Source organism: Xenopus tropicalis, chromosome 2 (assembly GCF_000004195.4).
Source record: "Xenopus tropicalis strain Nigerian chromosome 2, UCB_Xtro_10.0, whole genome shotgun sequence".
NCBI classification, from domain to species: Eukaryota; Metazoa; Chordata; class Amphibia; order Anura; family Pipidae; genus Xenopus; species Xenopus tropicalis.
The window spans coordinates 147,010,159-147,029,679 of NC_030678.2; the positions used below are offsets into that span (position 1 = coordinate 147,010,159).

A 19,521-nucleotide genomic window follows, 5' to 3' on the forward strand; every position below is an offset into this window, starting at 1 on the left:
CACCTGCAGGGCCCCTGGGGCGGGAGCCCCGGTGGGCCCTGCACCCCCCAGTCCGACCCTGCACAAAGCGAATTAGTATTCCAGCACTGCAGAACATGATGATATTGGATGATTTTTATTAATTACATTTCCGTACCGTAAAAGCATCTCTCTCTCTCTCTCTCTAGGAGACTAATGATGACGATATACAGAACACAATGAATAAGGTAAGGGAAAAACTGAGTTTGTGCAAATGTGTATGCGTGCCACCAATCCTACCAAAGTATATTCAGCTCCTTTTTCTAATAAACTTTGCCTAGAAGTTTGATGCTTTCGAGATCATTTGCTTCTCACTTGGGGGGGGGGTACTGTTTGAACCATTGTTGATGGTGAATTCCTGCATTTCTTTCTTTGCGATCTTTTTATGGTAGTTTCTAAAATATTTCTGTTCTTAGGTGTTGATGAATATGTGGCCTTACCTTAAGCATCATTTCGCGGATCGTCTGAAGAGTCAATCCGTAACAAAAATCCAGGATTCCAATGTTTATCTTTCATCTTTCAAGATGTTAAACATTGATTTAGGAAGAAAGGTAATGAATCCCACCCAGTCTCTTCAATAGTCTTGAGATCATAGCTTACTAAAATTGATGTAGTATTTACATAGCCACAGCACGTGTCTTTTTATATAACAGTCATTTTTAGTGTTAATACCCAGGCCTAAAACCTCAAAGATAGGTGTATGCACATATCATACTGTATATTGTAATTTTTAGAGATTACTTGTCCAGTAGGTTAACACTGCTCTGTTCTGTTTAGCCACCACATGTATCTAAAGTGACATTTTACAAAAGGCCAGAAAAGGAGCAGATCGTCCTTGATTTGGACATCAGGTAAATAAATTATATAAAATCTGTTATTTTACCTCATATAACCAGTCATGCCTATAATATAAATGCTTATTTGTTCTTTTTTGTAGCTTTGATAATGAAGTTAACATTAAAGTTGAATTCAGGAAGGATAAGCTCAAACTTGGGGTAGATCGACTAAAGGTGAGTGAATCTCAAATGTCATTTCCAAAGACATACTGAGGGACTCCCAGCAGAAATAGACTTGCCTTAGGCTTGGCTTTTTCTAGATAATAATTTTTAAATGAATATTTTTTCAGTCAGCTTGCTGTGAGGTTACTTCCATGTAAAATAGTTATTATAAACATCTATTAAATGTTCTTTTTTTATATATGTGCATGTTATCCATTTCTCTCCTACATTATATTAAGTGTAATTTCCTCTCTGGTAGGTCTCTGGAATACTACGAGTTGTGCTGGCACCTCTGATGGAAACCAAGCCATTAGTTGGTGCAATACATTGGTACTTCCCCAGTCGACCAGTAAGTCATTAATAATTTTTGCTTGTGACTAAATTTAAAGGTAGATGTAAATAAAGAGGTCTGGTTTAGGTGAATGTTTGCTAACAGACTATGAGGCTCAATTTTTGGGTTATAAGGCTAGGGAAGCAGCCTTTTTAGGGTGGGGTTCCTATTTCCCAGCAGGCAGTGAGGCTTAGGTGCATTTTTAATAGCCGTTTTTTAGGCTGGGTTTCCTGTTTCCCAGCAGGCAATGAAGCATGTTTAATAGCAGATTATTAGGGTGGGGTTCCTATCTCTCTGCAGGCAATGAGACTGAGATGCATGCTTGATAGCAGTTTCTTAGGCTAGGGTTCATATCTCCCATTTCCCTGATCATTGGTTAAATTTGAGATGGATATTTCAAGCAATTAATTCTTTGCTCATATTTACTGTTCTCAACTTTTTTTTGAAGGTTTTTGAAGTTAGCTGGACTGGACATAAACACATTTTGAAGATCCCTGTAGTACAGTAAGTTGCTCTCCTTAGTTGTGTCAATATTATTCTGATCATGGCCATGCAGTCCATTTGAAATTGCTGAAACTGGATAGTCCAGTTGATCTTTTTGTTGTCAGTATAAATGCATATTAAAATTAATATGCTTTAATGCTCTCTCACATCACCTCCAATAGGCTCTCAGTACAACGTGACTTATTTTATATCTCTTCCCGTTTCTCTTGCAGAATTTTGTTAAGCAAAATTGTCAAGAAATTAATCAATGATGTAGTCTTTCCGAAGACCAGTTATTTCAGGATGTCAAAGAATATCAGCATGGATGAATTGTACTTCCGATTGCCAAAGGTAAGTAGTAGGTCTTCCTCAGGCTTCCTCATTTACTCTTCAGTTCTGTTGTGTCCAGTTGTGCTGGGGAGTTTGCTGTGGTACATGTATACATACACAGTGTTAGAGTGTATAAAACTGGCCATACACAGTATTATTAAAAGCTTCAGACTGTTCCTCCAGACCAAGTCAGCAGCTTATTGGCCTGTATAGGGGGCCCATCAATAGGCCAGCTTGAAAATCATTCAGATATAAGTGGGTGGGTTTAATAATCCCATGAGGAAAGCAATACTGCTTCAGATCATCTGATTTTGACCAGCAGGTGGGTGGCCAATTCAGGGTTATATATATATATATAAATGTATATGTGTATAGTATATAATACAAGCCACTCACCTACGTGCACCCAATTAGTTTTGATTGATTCATGGGATGAATTTTTTGTATATATTTGTATCGTAAGGGGAAGTGGCTTTTCCCTAATTGAATAATTGCTCTCCCAACCCTGCCCCTTTAAGGATAGCCTTGCAGCTAAGAAGGTATTTATTCGCTTTGGAATAGGTCATGCCATATAAAGAGAAAAGCAGGTATTGTCTTTCTCCCCCCAAAGAAAATATATTCTCTTTTTTCGCTAGATTAGGACTGACGCAAGGAGACTGCCTTGACGGGGAGCGTCAGCTTATGCATACTTTGTACAAACTGTGAAACTAAACGTGTCTCTTTTCACTAAAATGCAGACATTTTTCCTTTAGTGTGTGCAAAATTGGTTTTTCATTTTCTCTTTAAGCTTTATAATGGAATGCTGGGGTAATGTGTATAGTATATAATACAAGCCACTCACCTACATGCACCCAATTAGTTTTGATTGATTCATGGGATGAGCTGTATTTCTTGTATATATATATATAGCTTTCTGGGAGAAAGAACCATCATATATTCTGGTTGAAGTATATAGCAAGACCACTTCAAATAGCATTGGAAGCACAAATGGCTGGAACACTTTGGTTTATCTACAGTTAAATTACCTGTTATTTTCCTTTGCAGAATGTAATTCGTGTATACTTATTGGAGGCTGCTGATTTAACCTCCGGAGACTTCATTCCAGGAGCATACAATTCCTATGTTGTCACCTACGGAGGAGGCAAGAAAGTAAAAACCAAAGTGGCCAAAAACAACCTTAATCCAGTTTGGAATCAGGCATTTCAGGTATCAGTTGTTCAATAACAGAGAAACAATTGTCAGTAACTTATATTAACACTTGGTCACAGCACTATAGCAGCTTCCACACATGTATAAAAATATACATAGATGTATAATACACTATATTCACATGTTCTGCTGTGTAAGGGGGGAAATAAGTCATCTTCCAATTATGATATCTATATTCAAAATAAACATACAGGGAATGTTCTGTACACATAATAAACAATACCCTTATACTGTAACACTTATTTGCAGTACATAATCTCGTTGTATGTTTTTCCAACAGATGCCTCTTACAGATCTGCCACTGCAAAAGATTGAATTTCAAGTGCTGAGTTGTAATATGGGTGATAATAATCTTTTGGGCAGGTGAGCTTTTATTATTATTTTCACCCTGTTTCCATGTCTGTCTAAGCCATAGTGGTAGATATATCCCCAGTGAATAGTTATATGCCCTTTCTGGATCTCAGCTACTATGTTGCTCTGTTTCTTTTTGTGTAATCGGCCTCTTATTCCTCTCTCCCTTGTCTAGCTGCCAGATCAGTGTTGAGGAGATCCTTAGACATCCTGTCACTGACATGGTAAGAACTTTATATCACAGTAGCACAAAGGAATCATTTTACGCATGGGGCTATGGCAATTTCACCATAAACATGCTTTTTCTCTTATAATGAGCACTGTGGCCCTCTGCACTTTGCACTGAATGTTGTGTATTTTTCCCCTACAGTGGCTCCCATTGAAGAATGCATCTTCTGGGAAGCTTCATGTCAGATTTGAACAACTTAGTCTTACTCAAGACACCGAAAAGCTTGAACAGGTAAAGTGAACAACCCACTGTCCTAGCTATCTGGGGAAATGGCTGTTTGGGGAAAGGTTGGTATATATTGGGCTTTGGTATATACAACTTTTTTTTCCAGGTGCTGATGGAGAACAAAATGTCTTCAGCTGTGCAGATTAATAAATTTGTTCCAGCTCTGCTCTATGTCTATGTTAGAAGTGCAAAGGACCTTCAGGTAACACCTTTTATACACCATTATTTTATTTAATCTCTCATCTATGTGTTACACTCTTCACAATATTCACTCATATGTTCTTTCCCAACAGATCCCAAAATCAAACAAGTTGCCCACATCCAGGACAGTCTTGAAGGTTGGGAATACTGTTTCCAAAACTAAGGTAAAAAAATATTGACATAGCTATTCATCCCTACAGGATGGGGTTGGGTGGAGTTAAATAACTGTGGGACCCAAAAGCTTTTTAAGGCAATTACAATCTAAGGGTTGAAGCAATTATTGTATTTTCTGAACGGAAGAACTGGAAGGCCAAACTGTTTTCGGGTGCATGGGTGCCTTCCAATGCACAACTTAGGATATTAATAAGGAAACATTAGCAAAGTAGCTTAAGAGAACCTACATCATTTTTATTTTATTTTTCTTCTATTTTCAGGCCATCAGAAATAGTAAGGAGCCAGCATGGAACAAGTCATACCATTTTCCAATAAAGGACCCTTATGAGGATGAATTGCATATTGAGGTATGGTTAACAGTCCTGGCTTATGTTTCTATTCATATCTGTGGCAGTCTATGATGATCTTGTGCCTCTTTGCTTTGTTTGCTGTTATTCTTCAGATTCTTTTCCTTGTTGTTTCTGGGACACTTACAGTTTGTTTTTGCAGGTAAAAGATGTGCGTCACGGGTGCCTGGGCACTTTGTCTGTGTCACTCGGTGAGCTACTTTTGGAAGAAAACCTTGCCATGGAAGGATGGTTTAGACTGCATTCGCCTGATTCTCTGGCTTTCATCAACATAAGAATGGAGTTGAGGGTAAGTGAGAAATTTTCCCCACTCTATTCTGATATTTGTGGATTTAAAGGGAAAGTTTATCATACATGGGAAACTTAATGGAAATGTTTCATTTGCTGTCATTTCTCTATAAATCCAATCTGATGCCCTATGTGTATAGTGCTATATAGTGTATTATTATCTCACAGTCCGGCTTTTAAAACTAAAACCCTTTTTAGCAAAATAATTTATTTGAAATACTCCAGGTTAGTTATTTGAAAAGAATATAATAATAAAAGAAGACAATGAAGCATTATTTATAATGTATATGGACCAGTTATCCCTAAATTTATAGCATTGCCATTTAAAGGAAGCAAAATTAATGCAGAACAGCTTGGGGTGATTTTATGCAATAATAATGCACCAAGGCCTAAATATAGTTAAGGAAGGATGGGTAGGAAAGATCATTAAAGCATAACAAACTAAACAATAGTAATTTAAATGTATATGATGTTATCATAACTAAACCTTCGATTGAACAGATACCTTTTTAGGCCTGTATATACATTAAATTAGTTTATGAAAGGAGTTTATGAGACCAGTATTTCTCATTGCATTATACAATTATATATACTTGTATGGCCCTCTAGGGCAACTTCTGTTTGACCAATTTTGATTTATTTTATTTATGGTCATCAGATTCTAGTTCCTCCTTGTCATGATGAGAGTGCAGAGGAAGAGACTTCCAGTGATAAGGCATTTTGTATACAAAGGTAAGGAGCAATATATTGTGGGACAGTAATGTAGGGAGGGGTCCCGTACACTTTAGACAATAATACTGGTTGGAGCAGATGAGATTAATCTTTATCTGTTACTCTCTATTTAGATTGCCCAAAAAGATACTCAAACCATCAAAGGATGGAGAAACCACTGGGACATCACATGGAAAGGAAACCACTGGGACATCAAGGCAAAGTGAAGCACCTAGGACAGCAAGAAAGAAATCTGAGGCATTGAAAGGCAGAATCGAACGGGCAGCAAAATTTGTATGCAAGCGGTTCTGCCGCTGCCCCTAACTTCAGACTGGAAATTAATTCACGGCTTATCATGTACCTTGCATATCATCTGCCTGGATATTATAGAACTGTCAAGGGGGTTATGGAGGTGGGATGGAACGTGGATCCACATTGGGCAGATGATACGACAGTGCTGGTGGTGGAGGAGGGAAGGTGGTTGCTGGTTGGCTAAGGGGAATGTGTAGTTCACCCCTACGATACCAGCCTACGAAGACTACTGGCTTGAAACTGTATGAACAGCAAAGATAATGTCAACAAAGCAGTACTTCTATAAGCCAATCAGTAAGCAGGTGCTTTTCTTTACCATCCGCCTGGATTTGAACATTGTATTGAACTTTGCCTTATACCTGCTATCTGCGCTGGGATGAGCAGCTTCCTTAAAAAGTCCACTTCAATCAGACCTCACAGCGAATCCAGAAAAACCATCGGGAAGCGCATGAAAATATAAAACAATTTAGAACAAATAGTGTAATATGTTAAATAAAAAAAATTACACCATGAGTGTATATGTGCCACATGAAGAACTTTTTAAAAGTGCTTGGTGCAGTTTAAACTCCTCCTATATAAATATATAAATCTCCTGCCCTTGATTTTTGGAGATCAGAGGCAGTGTGTTGTTCTTGAATAGGCATTATTTTCATTTTGGGGTCTGTATAATACATATATATTTTTAATCTTTTGCACTTAATTATATATGGGAGATATGATACTGTAGAATGCAAGCCTTTAGGTGATTTTTAACAATTGCATTTAAACTGCAAATTTTAGCTTTGACATTTAGTAGATTGAAGTAAAAAGACATATTTACCCATTCTGAATTTGTCTGAATGTGTTCTTACCAGAAATAGGTGGTTTCTGACGTTAACTTTTTGTTAGGGGCCCTGTGGTTGTAACCTCTATTTAAGCTCAACAGCTGCCTTCCCGGACTAGTACCAGTAGGACATGGGATACACTGTACTCTCTTACCCAGAATGGGCCTTCGCTGAGTGTAAGAGGAAGGTGAGGGTGTTGTGCAACTACACCTCTCTTGCTGCTATGCAGAAAAATGAAAACAAAGGGCGCCAGAGGTTTTTGCAAATAACAAAATAATAAGTGTTTATTAAACATCCACAGCACAGGGTTACTCACAATACAGCTTCTCAGAGGCCAGTGGTACAGGCAACACATACAGAGTGTAATACAGACTGACGCTCCCCTGCAAACAGATTTGGCAGGAATCTCACTCACCTCTGCCACAACCCATAGTGGATCCCTCAGGGAATTCTCTATCCTGATTCCCTATTCACTTGGATCCCTACACTACAGGCAATGTGGCCTGGGAGAGATACCTCCAAAACTGCAAGTCCTATGTAGGAGCACAGAACTGCTCTTTCTAGCCCAACCCTAACTGCCCTAGAGTGTACTATAAAGGGAGCTACACCTGCCACTATCTAATGCCTCATTCACGGGGCCCTGTTCCCCGACTTCACTGGGCCTGGGCCCATGCCCTGGGCTCACAGCAACATCCACCATGTTCCTCAGGTGGAAGCAAACAGGAAGATGCCACTCCTTTCCCAGCACTATACCAAAGTGAGACAGGAAGTGGTCACCATACCTTCTAACCAATAGCACACATATATTAATGAACTCACTTAGATACATTCCCTTCTGCCCAGCAACTAAGGGAACTGAACCTGTAGGGATTTAAAGCCATAGGGACCATTTAACCCCCAAATTACATGAATTACAGACTTCTGTTAATCAAATAATTTACATTTTAAAAAAGGATTTCCATTTTCACTGTAATAATAAAACAATACCAAGGGTATTCTGGATAAGGGATCTTTCCGTAATTTGGATCCCCATACCTTGAAAAATCAATGTGTTACTGATAAACTTTTTAATATTATGAGAAATCTGTAATTATTTTCTTGATAAATTGGGTTGTCCACCTTTGATTTAACTTTTAGTATGATGCAGAAAGTAATATTCTGAGACAATTTGCAAATTTGCAAAATTCATTTTTTATTATTTGCAGTTTTTTAATTATTTCAGTTTTTGTTCGGCAGCGCTCCAGCTTGGAGTTTCAGCAGCTATATGAATAGGAGAGGAGCTGAATAGGAAAACAATTAAACTGTAGCTTCATAGAGCAATAGTATTATTGGGTCAGGGGTCAGTGACCATTTGAAAGCTGCAAAGAGTTAGAAGAAGGCGGCAAATAATTAAAAAACTATGAAAAACCAATAATGAAGACTTAGGGGGAGATTTATTAATCCACGAATGCGCCGAGCGGTCGTTCAAACGCCCCGAGCATATTGTTTGCTGAGTATGAAAGTTTCGGATTCATTCAAGCTATGGTATGGTGACTTTCCTTGGGCCAAGTTGGAGCTGCAGAGTGCCATTGAGCCCTATGGGAGACTTTCCTTGGGCCGGGTTGGAGCTGCAGAGTGCCATTGAGCCCTATGGGAGACTTCCCTTGGGCCGGGTTGGAGCTGCAGAGTGCCATTGAGCCCTATGGGAGACTTCCCTTGGGCCGGGTTGGAGCTGCAGAGTGCCATTGAGCCCTATGGGAGACTTCCCTTGGGCCGGGTTGGAGCTGCAGAGTGCCATTGAGCCCTATGGGAGACTTCCCTTGGGCCGGGTTGGAGCTGCAGAGTGCCATTGAGCCCTATGGGAGACTTCCCTTGGGCCGGGTTGGAGCTGCAGAGTGCCATTGAGCCCTATGGGAGACTTCCCTTGGGCCGGGTTGGAGCTGCAGAGTGCCATTGAGCCCTATGGGAGACTTCCCTTGGGCCGGGTTGGAGCTGCAGAGTGCCATTGAGCCCTATGGGAGACTTCCCTTGGGCCGGGTTGGAGCTGCAGAGTGCCATTGAGCCCTATGGGAGACTTCCCTTGGGCCGGGTTGGAGCTGCAGAGTGCCATTGAGCCCTATGGGAAACTTTCCTTGGGCCAGGTTGGAGCTGCAGAGTGCCATTGAGCCCTATGGGAGACTTTCCTTGGGCCAGGTTGGGGAGCTTGGCGGGGCAGAGTGCCATTGAGCCTTGGGAGACTTTCCTTGGGCCGGGTTGGAGCTGCAGAGTGCCATTGAGCCCTATGGGAGACTTTCCTTGGGCCGGGTTGGAGCTGCAGAGTGCCATTGAGCCCTATGGGAGACATTCCTTGGGCCGGGTTGGAGCTGCAGAGTGCCATTGAGCCCTATGGGAGACTTTCCTTGAGCCAGGTTGGAGCTGCAGAGTGCCATTGAGCCCTATGGGAGACTTTCCTTGGGCCAGGTTGGAGCTGCAGAGTGCCATTGAGCCCTATGGGAGACTTTCCTTGGGCCGGGTTGGAGCTGCAGAGTGCCATTGAGTCCTATGGGAGACTTTCCTTGGGCCAGGTTGGAGCTGCAGAGTGCCATTGAGTCCTGTGGGAGGCTTCCAAAATCATGCACAGAAGGATCAAAGTCGGAAAGGTTTTTCCGCTGTTTACGATCGTTCGTTAAGAAAATTTCGGATCGCCAATATGATATTATCGTGACTAATACGATTTTTTTCGTGATATTTGCAATCTTCAGAAATTAGCGTATCCAATTCAAATTTTTCCTATTTGGGATTCGAACTCATGATTTAATGAATCAGCCCCTTAGTGCACATGTTTGTGCCCAAACATTAGGAATGGCATAGAATTTGCAAGGAGTTTATCCCTGGCGGCTATGCGCACTTTTGTATATGTTTTAACATGTCATTGCATCAGGCTTATTTTTCCCTTGCGAAAGTAATCACACAGAATTTTTTTTTTTTTTTTTTAAATGGTGCATTGCATCTCAAATTGCACTTTACACAGTGCACTTGCAGTTGTACACAAGATCGTTTATTTGCCTCTACACTCGCCTGTTATGAATACATATATATGGCATTAAGACATTCTGTGCATTAAGCTACTAAAAGTCATCCACATTCTGGCCAGTCCTAAACTCAATTTCATCTAATTCAGTGCTGTCCAACTGGCAGCCCGCGGGCCGCATGCGGCCCTTGACCCCCCTCTGTGTGGCCCCCCACCTGTCTGGCTGCTTTGATGGCTTAACTTTGTGTAAGCTTTAAATGGTATCAGTACTGAGATTAACTGCCCCCCTGCATGGTTATCGCCTCAGATTCAGGCTGTAATCCCTCTGTATTGTTTAAAAATGTAATCCACTGTGTTGTTCACACCTTTTAATCCCTGCATTGTTCACCCCCTGCAGTGTTCACACCTCAGGCTCAGGCTATAATCACCCTTATACAGTATCTAGTAGAATTAAGTCTAAAACAACTGGACTTTTCTGAGTTTTTCTTGAAAACGTTTCACCACTCATCCGAGTGGCTTCTTCAGTTCAAATGACTGGTAGGGAATTCCCCGGTATTTAAACTCTTGATGGTAGTAGAGTCACAGACATCCAATCACAATGGTTCCATTGAACTTGTTCAGTTAGGTGTTAGCTGAAACTGACAGGTGTAAGAAGGTATGATCCAATCACAATGGTACCAAGATTCTCATTGATGAAGGTGTTAAGTACATGACTGGAAGTGTGAACTGTTGTGAAACTGCCAGGGTAAGGATGTCAACGCGCCATTGTATGTTGGTGACAAGCGGTGTCTCAGGCCCCCTCCTCTGTTCAGGGATGGTTTTTCCAGGTTGGCATAAATGGCCTCTTTCACACCTCTTTCAAACCATCTGTCCATCTATTCTGGGTTTTTTTTGTTTTTTTTTCACAAAAAGCGGAGCACCACGTGATTAAAAATAAAATCAGTCTTTATTCAGTTACATTTAAAAAGGCACATGTACATCTCATGGACTTACGCTTAATGTGTTTCGTGGCTCCCGCCACTTCATCAGAAGATTTATGCTTCTGATGAAGTGGCGGGAGCCACGAAACGCGTTAAGCGTAAGTCCATGAGATGTACATGTGCCTTTTTAAATGTAACTGAATAAAGACTGCTTTTATTTTTAATCACGTGGTGCTCCGCTTTTTGTGAAAAAATTTGTTACTTGGGGCCATCGGGAGTGTGGTCTGCGAGCAGCACACGTGTATTATAAGCGGTAAGTGCTCCCGTGTTTGTCTATATATTTGAGAGAAATTCTGGCCCTCGGCACCGCAGAAGTTGGACAGCACTGATCTAATTCATTAAGAATTTTGATATCCAATCCGAATTTATCCCATTGGGGATTCGAACTCGTGATTTCATGAATCTGCCCCATAATATCTGAATGCAGAGGACCTCTTGTTTCTGTATGTATAAGTTTTATGGTCACTGCCTTATTGTACCCCCGGCTAATGGTTAAAGTTCAGTGGTGAGCACAACTTTCCCTTTCTTGCTTTTTTATATGCTTTTGTCAGCCCTTTCACAAGCATGTGGTTTAAAAGCTACCCAGATGATGGGCACCACTGCCACCAATGTCTATAACTTTAGGGTGTGACACTTTTTTAATACCAGTACCCAAGGCCATTATCAGGAATCTGCTAAATTAGCAGGGGCCTCTCCCCAGGAGGCCCAAATTATAAACCCATTGCTCACCTGGGACACTGGAGAGAGGGCCCTGCAAACAAGTAGAATGGTGCCCCAATTAAAAAAAAAAGACCACACCCATGATCCAACACAGCCACACCGCATTATGCCAAAAGCCCATCCAAAATCCCCCAAACCCTCTCAACACACACACAATCACTGCCTCCTCCACAAATCTTTTATGCTGCTTTTATATCTTTTAAGACCCGCTTTGCCTTGAGGCCCCTGACAGCAGTAGCCACTGTACCCCCTGATAGCAGCTCTGTGTATGTAAGCAAACGTTGATTCTGCACAATTAATTATATTTGCTGGTGTAAAACTTGTGTAAGGCCTCAGGCACACAGAGGGTTAGCTGTTCTCAACCTGCATTTTCTCTTCTGCATCTCTGTGTATCAGCAGTGAAAAGTACAGCTTCCGCTTGAGTGCAGGTACACAGGGCAGAACGTAATGGAGGTTTGGCCGGAAAACACAAAAAAACGCAGGCTGAGAGAGGCTTGGTGTGCCCATGGCCTTACACAAGATTTCCATGTGCAACTACAAGTAATTGTGCAGAACATATAAATGCACAAGCAAACATCTTAAAAGGATCACTGTTAGTAAGCCTTGCTCCAGAGATTGTACATAGCTGCCTACATATAGAAATACAATATTTACCTTTCCAATGTTAAATAGTATTAATAGTATTAAATGAACTTCTGAACCAGGCAATACCGACATGTGTTATGCGATTTGTGTGACAGTTTTTAGGGTCTAATCACATTTACTAAAATGGTATTTAACAGGCCGAACAGTTAGGGCCAGAGCCAGTATTACAAATTTAGTAAATTAGTACATTTGGAATTCTGCTTCCTCACCTCTGTGAACCTTTCTGCGAGCTGACCCATCCTTTTAATGGCATACGCGGTGTGGCGATTTTCCGAAATCGCTGAAATTACCTTAAGAGAAAACTTCAGCAATTTCAGCGCCCCGTATGACATCCCACCGGCGAGTTATATTCTTGCCGATGGGATGGCATTTTAGGGAAATTAGTCTCCCTTGCCGCAGGCGACTAATCTCCCCATCTGCCATGGCCCTAAAGCTACATGCAAGATCTGTCAAAATGTACAAGGGCCTAACTACCGCCATTACTAAGGAAGATAAAGTCATGGGGAGGGGGGGGTTGAATCCCCCAGCAGTGACTTTAATAATAAATATACAGTGGCCTTTTATCTACAGCTACAGTATCTAGGACCCAATACAGGTATTTATTGGTGCCCCCTCTGAATTGAAAGCAAATAAATATTGTTTTTTTTAAAGGTGATCATACACGAGACGATTCACTCGTCTGGCGAGGTCGCCAAACAAGTGGATTTTTTTTCCAATGTGCCCACCTATAGGTTGGCTATATCAGGCTAATTTGATTGGCCCTAGGGGCCATGGACATAGGTGCCGTCAAACCGAGGACCTCATCAGCAGGACTACGGTCCCAATGGAAAATCAAACCTTGACTGCTCTGCAAAAGAATTAAATAAAAAATGAACTAGGTGCAGCAGTAGCAAAATAAATCTGTTCAACCAAAGATCCGATTGGCCTGCCAGAGTACCAGAGGATCCTCTAGTGGGCCACCTCCGATAAAACTCACCCTTTCTTATTTCCATAAGCCTATATAACCTCTGTACCAGAGGATGTCAGGTTTCCTAGTGGCCCCCTAGAAGGGCCAGTCTGAGACTGGTTCACCCTTCACACAAAACAGCTGCCATCATTTGTAAAGTCATTACTGCATATAGCAGTAATGGGACAAGACCCTGCCAAACACTAGGACAAGACTTGTTTGCTGGTTCATGTGCAAACCTGATAGATCTGCTGTTGGGTGTCACAAATTATTGTCCTATCAACTCTTTATAAGAATATTTATTGTAAATAAATTTTGTAAATATTGTAAATAAAACTTAGATTGTAAGCTCTACGGGGCAGGGACCTCCTTTCTACTGTGTTTCATACCACATGGCACTTATATATATATATATATGTATATATTTATTGTATTTATTTATTATATCACTTGTCCTCCCTGTGAGTAATTTTGTATTCTGTAAGACTGGACAGCGCTGCGTACCCTTGTGGCACTTTATAAATAAAGTTATACATACATACATACATACATACATACATTGTAAACCTGTCTTAGAAGAATCTATTATTTCCTAAATAATAACGCATGTTTTATTTAGGTAACAATATACAGGTAAATAAAGCAGCGGCTTTAATCCCCAAACAATGTGTAGAGATATAACTCTCCCTCATTACTAAATGGATCCTTAGAATTAAAGATAGCAATATCTTCAAAACACATAGAAAGATTTATATTATTTATATATTTTATATGTATATTATTTATATAATTATATTTATTTCTTTTAACCTATAAGCTTGTCGTTCACATGCTGTCTTTTTTTTGTTAACAAAAGTTAAGGGGTGACTGAAACCCTTGAATTAAAAGTAGAATATTTCAGCGAAATCCTTATATATGCCTTCGTCATAGGTGTGTGTTTTGGTGAAAAAAGCAAATTAGCAAAAAAGGATAGGACAATAAGCAGAAAAACTGCTTGAAAAGTGTTTTTTCACCACACAACATGTTTCCAACCTACTGGCAGGAAAGTACATCCACTGACGTTCAGGGCTGAATCATCAGATATGGAGGTAGAAACAATAGGAATTCTACCACCACTTGATGATTGGAGAATATATAATTTTTGAGCAGTTTTTCTGCCTTATTGCCCTATTTACTTATTAGTTTTTTTCACTAAAACTCACACCTATAACGTAGGCTGAACTATTCTGCTTTTTCTTCTAACTTACTAACTTTTTTTTTTACTGTCTGATTTTGTACAGACTTCCTTTAGATGTAATGAACAGAACTTTAAATCAAATAGTAGTAATTTGATGCTCGTAAAGTGAATACTTATTATACCATGTGGGAAAGTCTGTCCTAACAGCAATTATTTGGGATTAGCAGAAAGGGGGAGAGCTTCTCCTTATTCCAGGGAGACGCATTGGCGAGAGAAAGTCCCACATTGCAGAGAGAGCGTCCCACAAACTGAGGAGGTGCCTGTGTGATACTTATCAGTGTGTTTCCGTGTCTGGCTGCCATGGTATCTGCTGGATACAGGAAGTTGCTGACCTTCCACACCCATGTTTGTTTAGCAGCAGTGTGTTAGATGTTCAGCTGTCAGTGCCTGCGTTGGTGGAAGGTTACAGCGAGCTGAGACATGTGCTGGTACAAAGCACACCTCAGTTATTAGCAGCCTTCCCACCCCTGCCCCATTACACACCCCCTGTCATCTCTCCACACCCTCCTGAATGCAAGAGCATGGAGATGTAAACAGTCTGTGTGGGGGTCAGGCCGTTGGCACACCCAGTATCAGCTGGGATATTTAGGGAAGTGTTACACAGAGACTATACACGTGGCCAAGTCTTTTCAGCAATGCTTCCAGGCTCGGACTGGAAATCTGTGGATTCTAGAAAATGCCAGAGGGGCTGCTGCAGAGACAGTTACTATTTCTTGAGCCTGTGGTGGGGCTGTTTGGGCCTCTGGGCACTTGAAATGCCAGGGCCTATTTTAAATCCCAGTCCAGACCTGAATGCATCTCAGTAACTTCTCTTCTTTCCCTTAGACCTGGGGCACAGTCCATATGTCTTTTAATGTGCTAGCCTGGTATGGCTGTTGGGGGTTCTGGAAGTAGTGAAAGTAGCAAATATACATTTGGTAAACTTGGCTCAGGCATTTTGTTCTTACGCTACAGATAATGGGGCTCATTTACATCCGCAAGCGTAGCGGGCTACATGCGCTTTTCCCTGCAGTGAGTTGCTGGTAACATCACTTTCATTAAAGGTACTTGTGTCAAAATACTTCCGTGTAGTTTCACTTCTTGCACTTCCTCATAGTTACACTCTGCGCTGCATGGTTCTTCCTGCCTTCTGCTTCCAATTAGGTGCTGCTGTGGTAGCTCCAGGGTTCCCTTCGTGCCCTGCATCAATCTCTGCAGCACAGTTGCACCAAAAGAATAGGGTGTACGTGTCACTCCCATGTCGTACACCAGAAATGATGACAGTAAACACCAGAATGACTCAGGAATTCTGGGGAAAGAACACTGCATTGTGGGAAAAACAGTGTGCTGATTGTATTTGAAATTGCACTTCCCTTACTGCACTTGTGGATGTAAATGAGCCTTAATGTGTGGTAAAATCAAAATAAATTTCAGAATAGTCACGGGATGCCAATATTTAGTGCGAGACCACCAAACTGCTTGTAACAAAGGAAGCATAAAAAAGGGGAAAAATAACAGTTTGTGTATATAAAGTAAAGCTGGCCATACATGGGTCAATTAAACATGGTGACTGAGCCCCTCCAGACAAAGTCTACAGCTTATCACCGATGTATGGGGCCATCAGATCAGATAATACATAAGCTCTGTAAAACACCATTGTAAACTATTACTTTGCTTGTCTGTTACTTGCTATGTAACCTGTGCCTTTTTCCCTTTCCCAGCTTGAAGGTTCCCCATGTCTACACACAGCTTATTTACAGGGCCGGAACTAGGGGTAGGCAGAAGAGGCAGCTGCCTAGAGCGCAACGATTGAGGGGTGCCAGGCAGGAGCCTCTCCTGCCTACCCCTAGTGCTACTTTGTCATTGCCTCTGCCGCTTGTCATTAGCGGCGGAGGCAATGACCAATCTAATCGGGGAGGTGGGCAGAGTTGGCCGACCGGGTTGTCTAGGGCGCCCGGTCGGCTTGGCCCACTCTTGCTTATTTATATAAACTATAGCAGTGTTTCTGAAGCAAACACACCAGTTTAACCCAGTGCTGGTCAACAGTAAATTATATCTTATTTACTCCACTCTAACGGAATGATTATTTCCTTTCATCTGTTTCATTTGTAGCCACAATTCCTCAGTTCCTGCAAACATTCTCACACACTTGTTTAGATATTAAAACAATGTTCTAGTGACAGCGATGTCTAAACCAGATTTTATTTTCTGTACTTCCTTATGTGCAAACCCTCTTTGCCACATGCTTAGATGGTTATCTCTTTGTAATGAACAGTAACCTGTGCAATGCTGTTTTTATTTAGTGTGGCTGTGCTTGTCAGCAGCATTTTGCCCATGTATTGAAGCCATTTACAGACAAATTTTCATATGGAATCACGCAATACCTAATTTACACAAGATCACATCCGGCGCTGTTGCTGTTAAATACTTATTTGTCATTGCAGGGTGATAACTGATACTAGTGTGACACTCAGGTTGCAAGTGAGAACCATAGAAATGGGCAGAGAATAGCAAACTGCCCCTTTTAAACTAAAGATGCCTGCCGATCTATAGGAAAAAAAGCACAATTTTAAGTCCCACTATAAATATAAAATAGTAATTATCTTTTATGACTTTTGCTATTGAATCCCTCACGTTTTGTATGGATGCTTCTTCCAGTATATGTGCTGTGCTTCAGCTGCTTTATTGTGAGCATAACTCCACAACAGCCACCATGTCAGTGCATGTTTGAGTCCAGCAAACATGCACTGAATACCACCATCTGGTGAGCCACTTCACTGTATGTCCACACAGTTTTCAGTGTTTTCTATAGGTAAATATACAGAAGTCCTGGAGTAAAAGAAAATCTTCCAAGTACAAAAAATAAAGCTTGCCACCACTAGGGGTCGCCAAATGACACCAAATTATTTTTTCCTGCTAAATCAGCCCAAGTGTCACTGCTGAGTTTACAACAGTACCCAACACTACCTATAAATGTTGCAAGACTTGGTTTAGCACTAGGGTCTGTACTAAACCAAAATTCAATATCAGTGTCAATCTTATTGAGACTGAATATGCAAAAATGTGTTCTAGCAGTCATTTAGCCATAGTTCCAATAATATATAGAAGTGCTATCCACAAATCACACTGCGCTTGACTTCTATGTTAACTCTTCTGGTCTATCTAGAAATGCAAATAGGCATTCTCCCCAAATCTCGCTTATTCTACCCATGTGTGCTTTAGTAAACAGCCAATCAAATTAATCCTACCACATCCATGATATTCAAAGGGCTCCACTAAGAGACTTCACACTTCACATTTTATGTGATCAACAGCAGAGCACTCTATTGTGCTTCACTGGAGAAAGCTGCTGCTGTACAGTATGGTATAAACTATGAGTAAAATAGAAAAAAACAGCGGCCAAGTGCAAACCAAATTCTTATTTGTAAAAGTCTTTCATAAGAGAGTACCTAATTCAAAGTATTATGCAATGGCACACAGGTTGATCACTGGTATTTTCTCCATAGACACAAATGGTCAAATTCAATACTGCTGCAGCGTTATATCTACAGAAATAAAACGAGTCATTCCTTGAATAAGAAGGTATTAGAATAGAGAACATGGAGATGTTTAAAAATTACAAAAATTGTACCCAGGTACAATGTGATAATAGATCCTATACCTGTATAATTAAGAAGTACAATTGTCTTTAATATGAAAAGACAAAGATGAATAGAATATAACAGAGGAAGCCCAGTTAATAGCAGTGGAACCAGAAGTACAAACTAATAAAGAAAGTATTTAAAAAATTCCCAAAAAGGTCTGCCTTGAAAGTATAGAGGCAATAAATCTTATTTTGGAGGAATAAGTGTTTGGATTAGGATATGGTTAATATATATGGTTAATATACCTGTATTTAGTAAATTGTTTCTTCATTACTGGATGCGTAACTTTGCTTATACACCATATACACGGCACAGACAAGCCTAAAGTTGTGGCATTCACACAGTTGTGCTAACTTAGTTCTACATTATTACTTCTACTTTTTACAGCATCATTTCATCAGGAGTATGTCCAATAACAATGCTGTGAAATAAAAATTGGTTTCTTTTTCTAATATTGTTTATAAATATTAATCCAGAATAATGGATCATTTTTAAAGAAGCAATGCACCCTTATTTATTATTGTGCTCACTTTCAATTTAGGCCCTTTGGATGGCAATGCCACCTTTATCACAGGCACTTTGGTCACATTGATCTTCTCAATGTGCTAAAAACTGCAAAAACCCCTTCCCAGTCTATAGCAGTAGGTCCAGAACTGTTCAATTGGCAACACAATGGGGAATCAAATTAGTTACTGGGGTGGGAAAGGAGGGGCAAAATGGGCAGTGTGGGCAATACTTGAGGGAAATTGTATATTTTTGTGGACCTCTTGGATGGTCACCCTGAAGATCAATTATGGCTGAGCAATTATATGTGGGACAATTATATGTTGTCCTAGATATCCTTGGAATGAGCTGAATGGGTTATAATGTTTTAACTATGTAACCATACCATTAGTGAAGGGGTCCCTGGCCAAATGTGGGATTGTATAGAGGGGGACAGAGCCAAAAACAGTCCAAAAACCATTGCCATATATAAATCATGTGGTATGATTCATGGGAACATAACAATGCAGGCAGCAGAACAAAGGGTCCAGGGGTATAAAGGGCTAATTTTAGAAAGAAATACATTTTGAAGGATGAAATCTGTTAGACATGGAAGTGGCTTTGTTTTGTTCTAAGCAGTATAATACTCCTTTAAGAGTATTTCTGTTTGTTTCTGTACTCCGAGCAGCTTATAAAGCCCAATGTAATGAGGGCAACAGACTTATGATGATTTCAGAAATACAGTATATATATATCGTGCTCTGCCAGGGTGCGGAATGAATACATTGATCATGGTCAAACCATCCCACCCATGAAATCCATTTTCACATCCATGTCCAACTGGAAGACAGACAAAATACATATTCC

The 19,521-nt window shown here is 40.6% G+C and overlaps 1 protein-coding gene across 2 annotated transcripts; it reads left to right on the plus strand.

The window, feature by feature from the left end:
* The first annotated feature begins 3,191 nt into the window (after positions 1-3,191).
* On the plus strand, positions 3,192-7,057 carry LOC105946565 (extended synaptotagmin-1-like). Of its 2 annotated transcripts, XR_004221375.1 has the most exons (7): positions 3,192-3,366; positions 3,650-4,180; positions 4,281-4,376; positions 4,468-4,539; positions 4,810-5,185; positions 5,843-5,916; positions 6,030-7,057. XR_004221375.1 is itself a non-coding variant. In XM_031897203.1 (5 exons), the coding sequence occupies exons 2-5, from the start codon at positions 4,067-4,069 to the stop codon at positions 4,948-4,950; spliced, it is 423 nt and encodes a 140-aa protein (XP_031753063.1). In that variant the 5' UTR covers positions 3,192-3,366; positions 3,650-4,066; the 3' UTR covers positions 4,951-5,572. The 2 variants fall into 2 exon arrangements, 1 of the variants encoding a protein (XP_031753063.1); XM_031897203.1 differs by lacking the exons at positions 5,843-5,916; positions 6,030-7,057 and having other exon boundaries at positions 4,810-5,572.
* Positions 7,058-19,521: the final 12,464 nt, after the last annotated feature.

Excerpts from the sequence above, each read along its gene's own strand:
- LOC105946565 (XM_031897203.1), top strand. The coding sequence starts at position 4,067 with ATGTTGTGTATTTTTCCCCTACAGTGGCTCCCATTGAAGAATGCATCT. Across the intron at positions 4,181-4,280 it reads ACACCGAAAAGCTTGAACAG|GTGCTGATGGAGAACAAAAT; the intron begins GTAAAGTGAACA and ends TTTTTTTTCCAG. Across the intron at positions 4,377-4,467 it reads GAAGTGCAAAGGACCTTCAG|ATCCCAAAATCAAACAAGTT; the intron begins GTAACACCTTTT and ends CTTTCCCAACAG.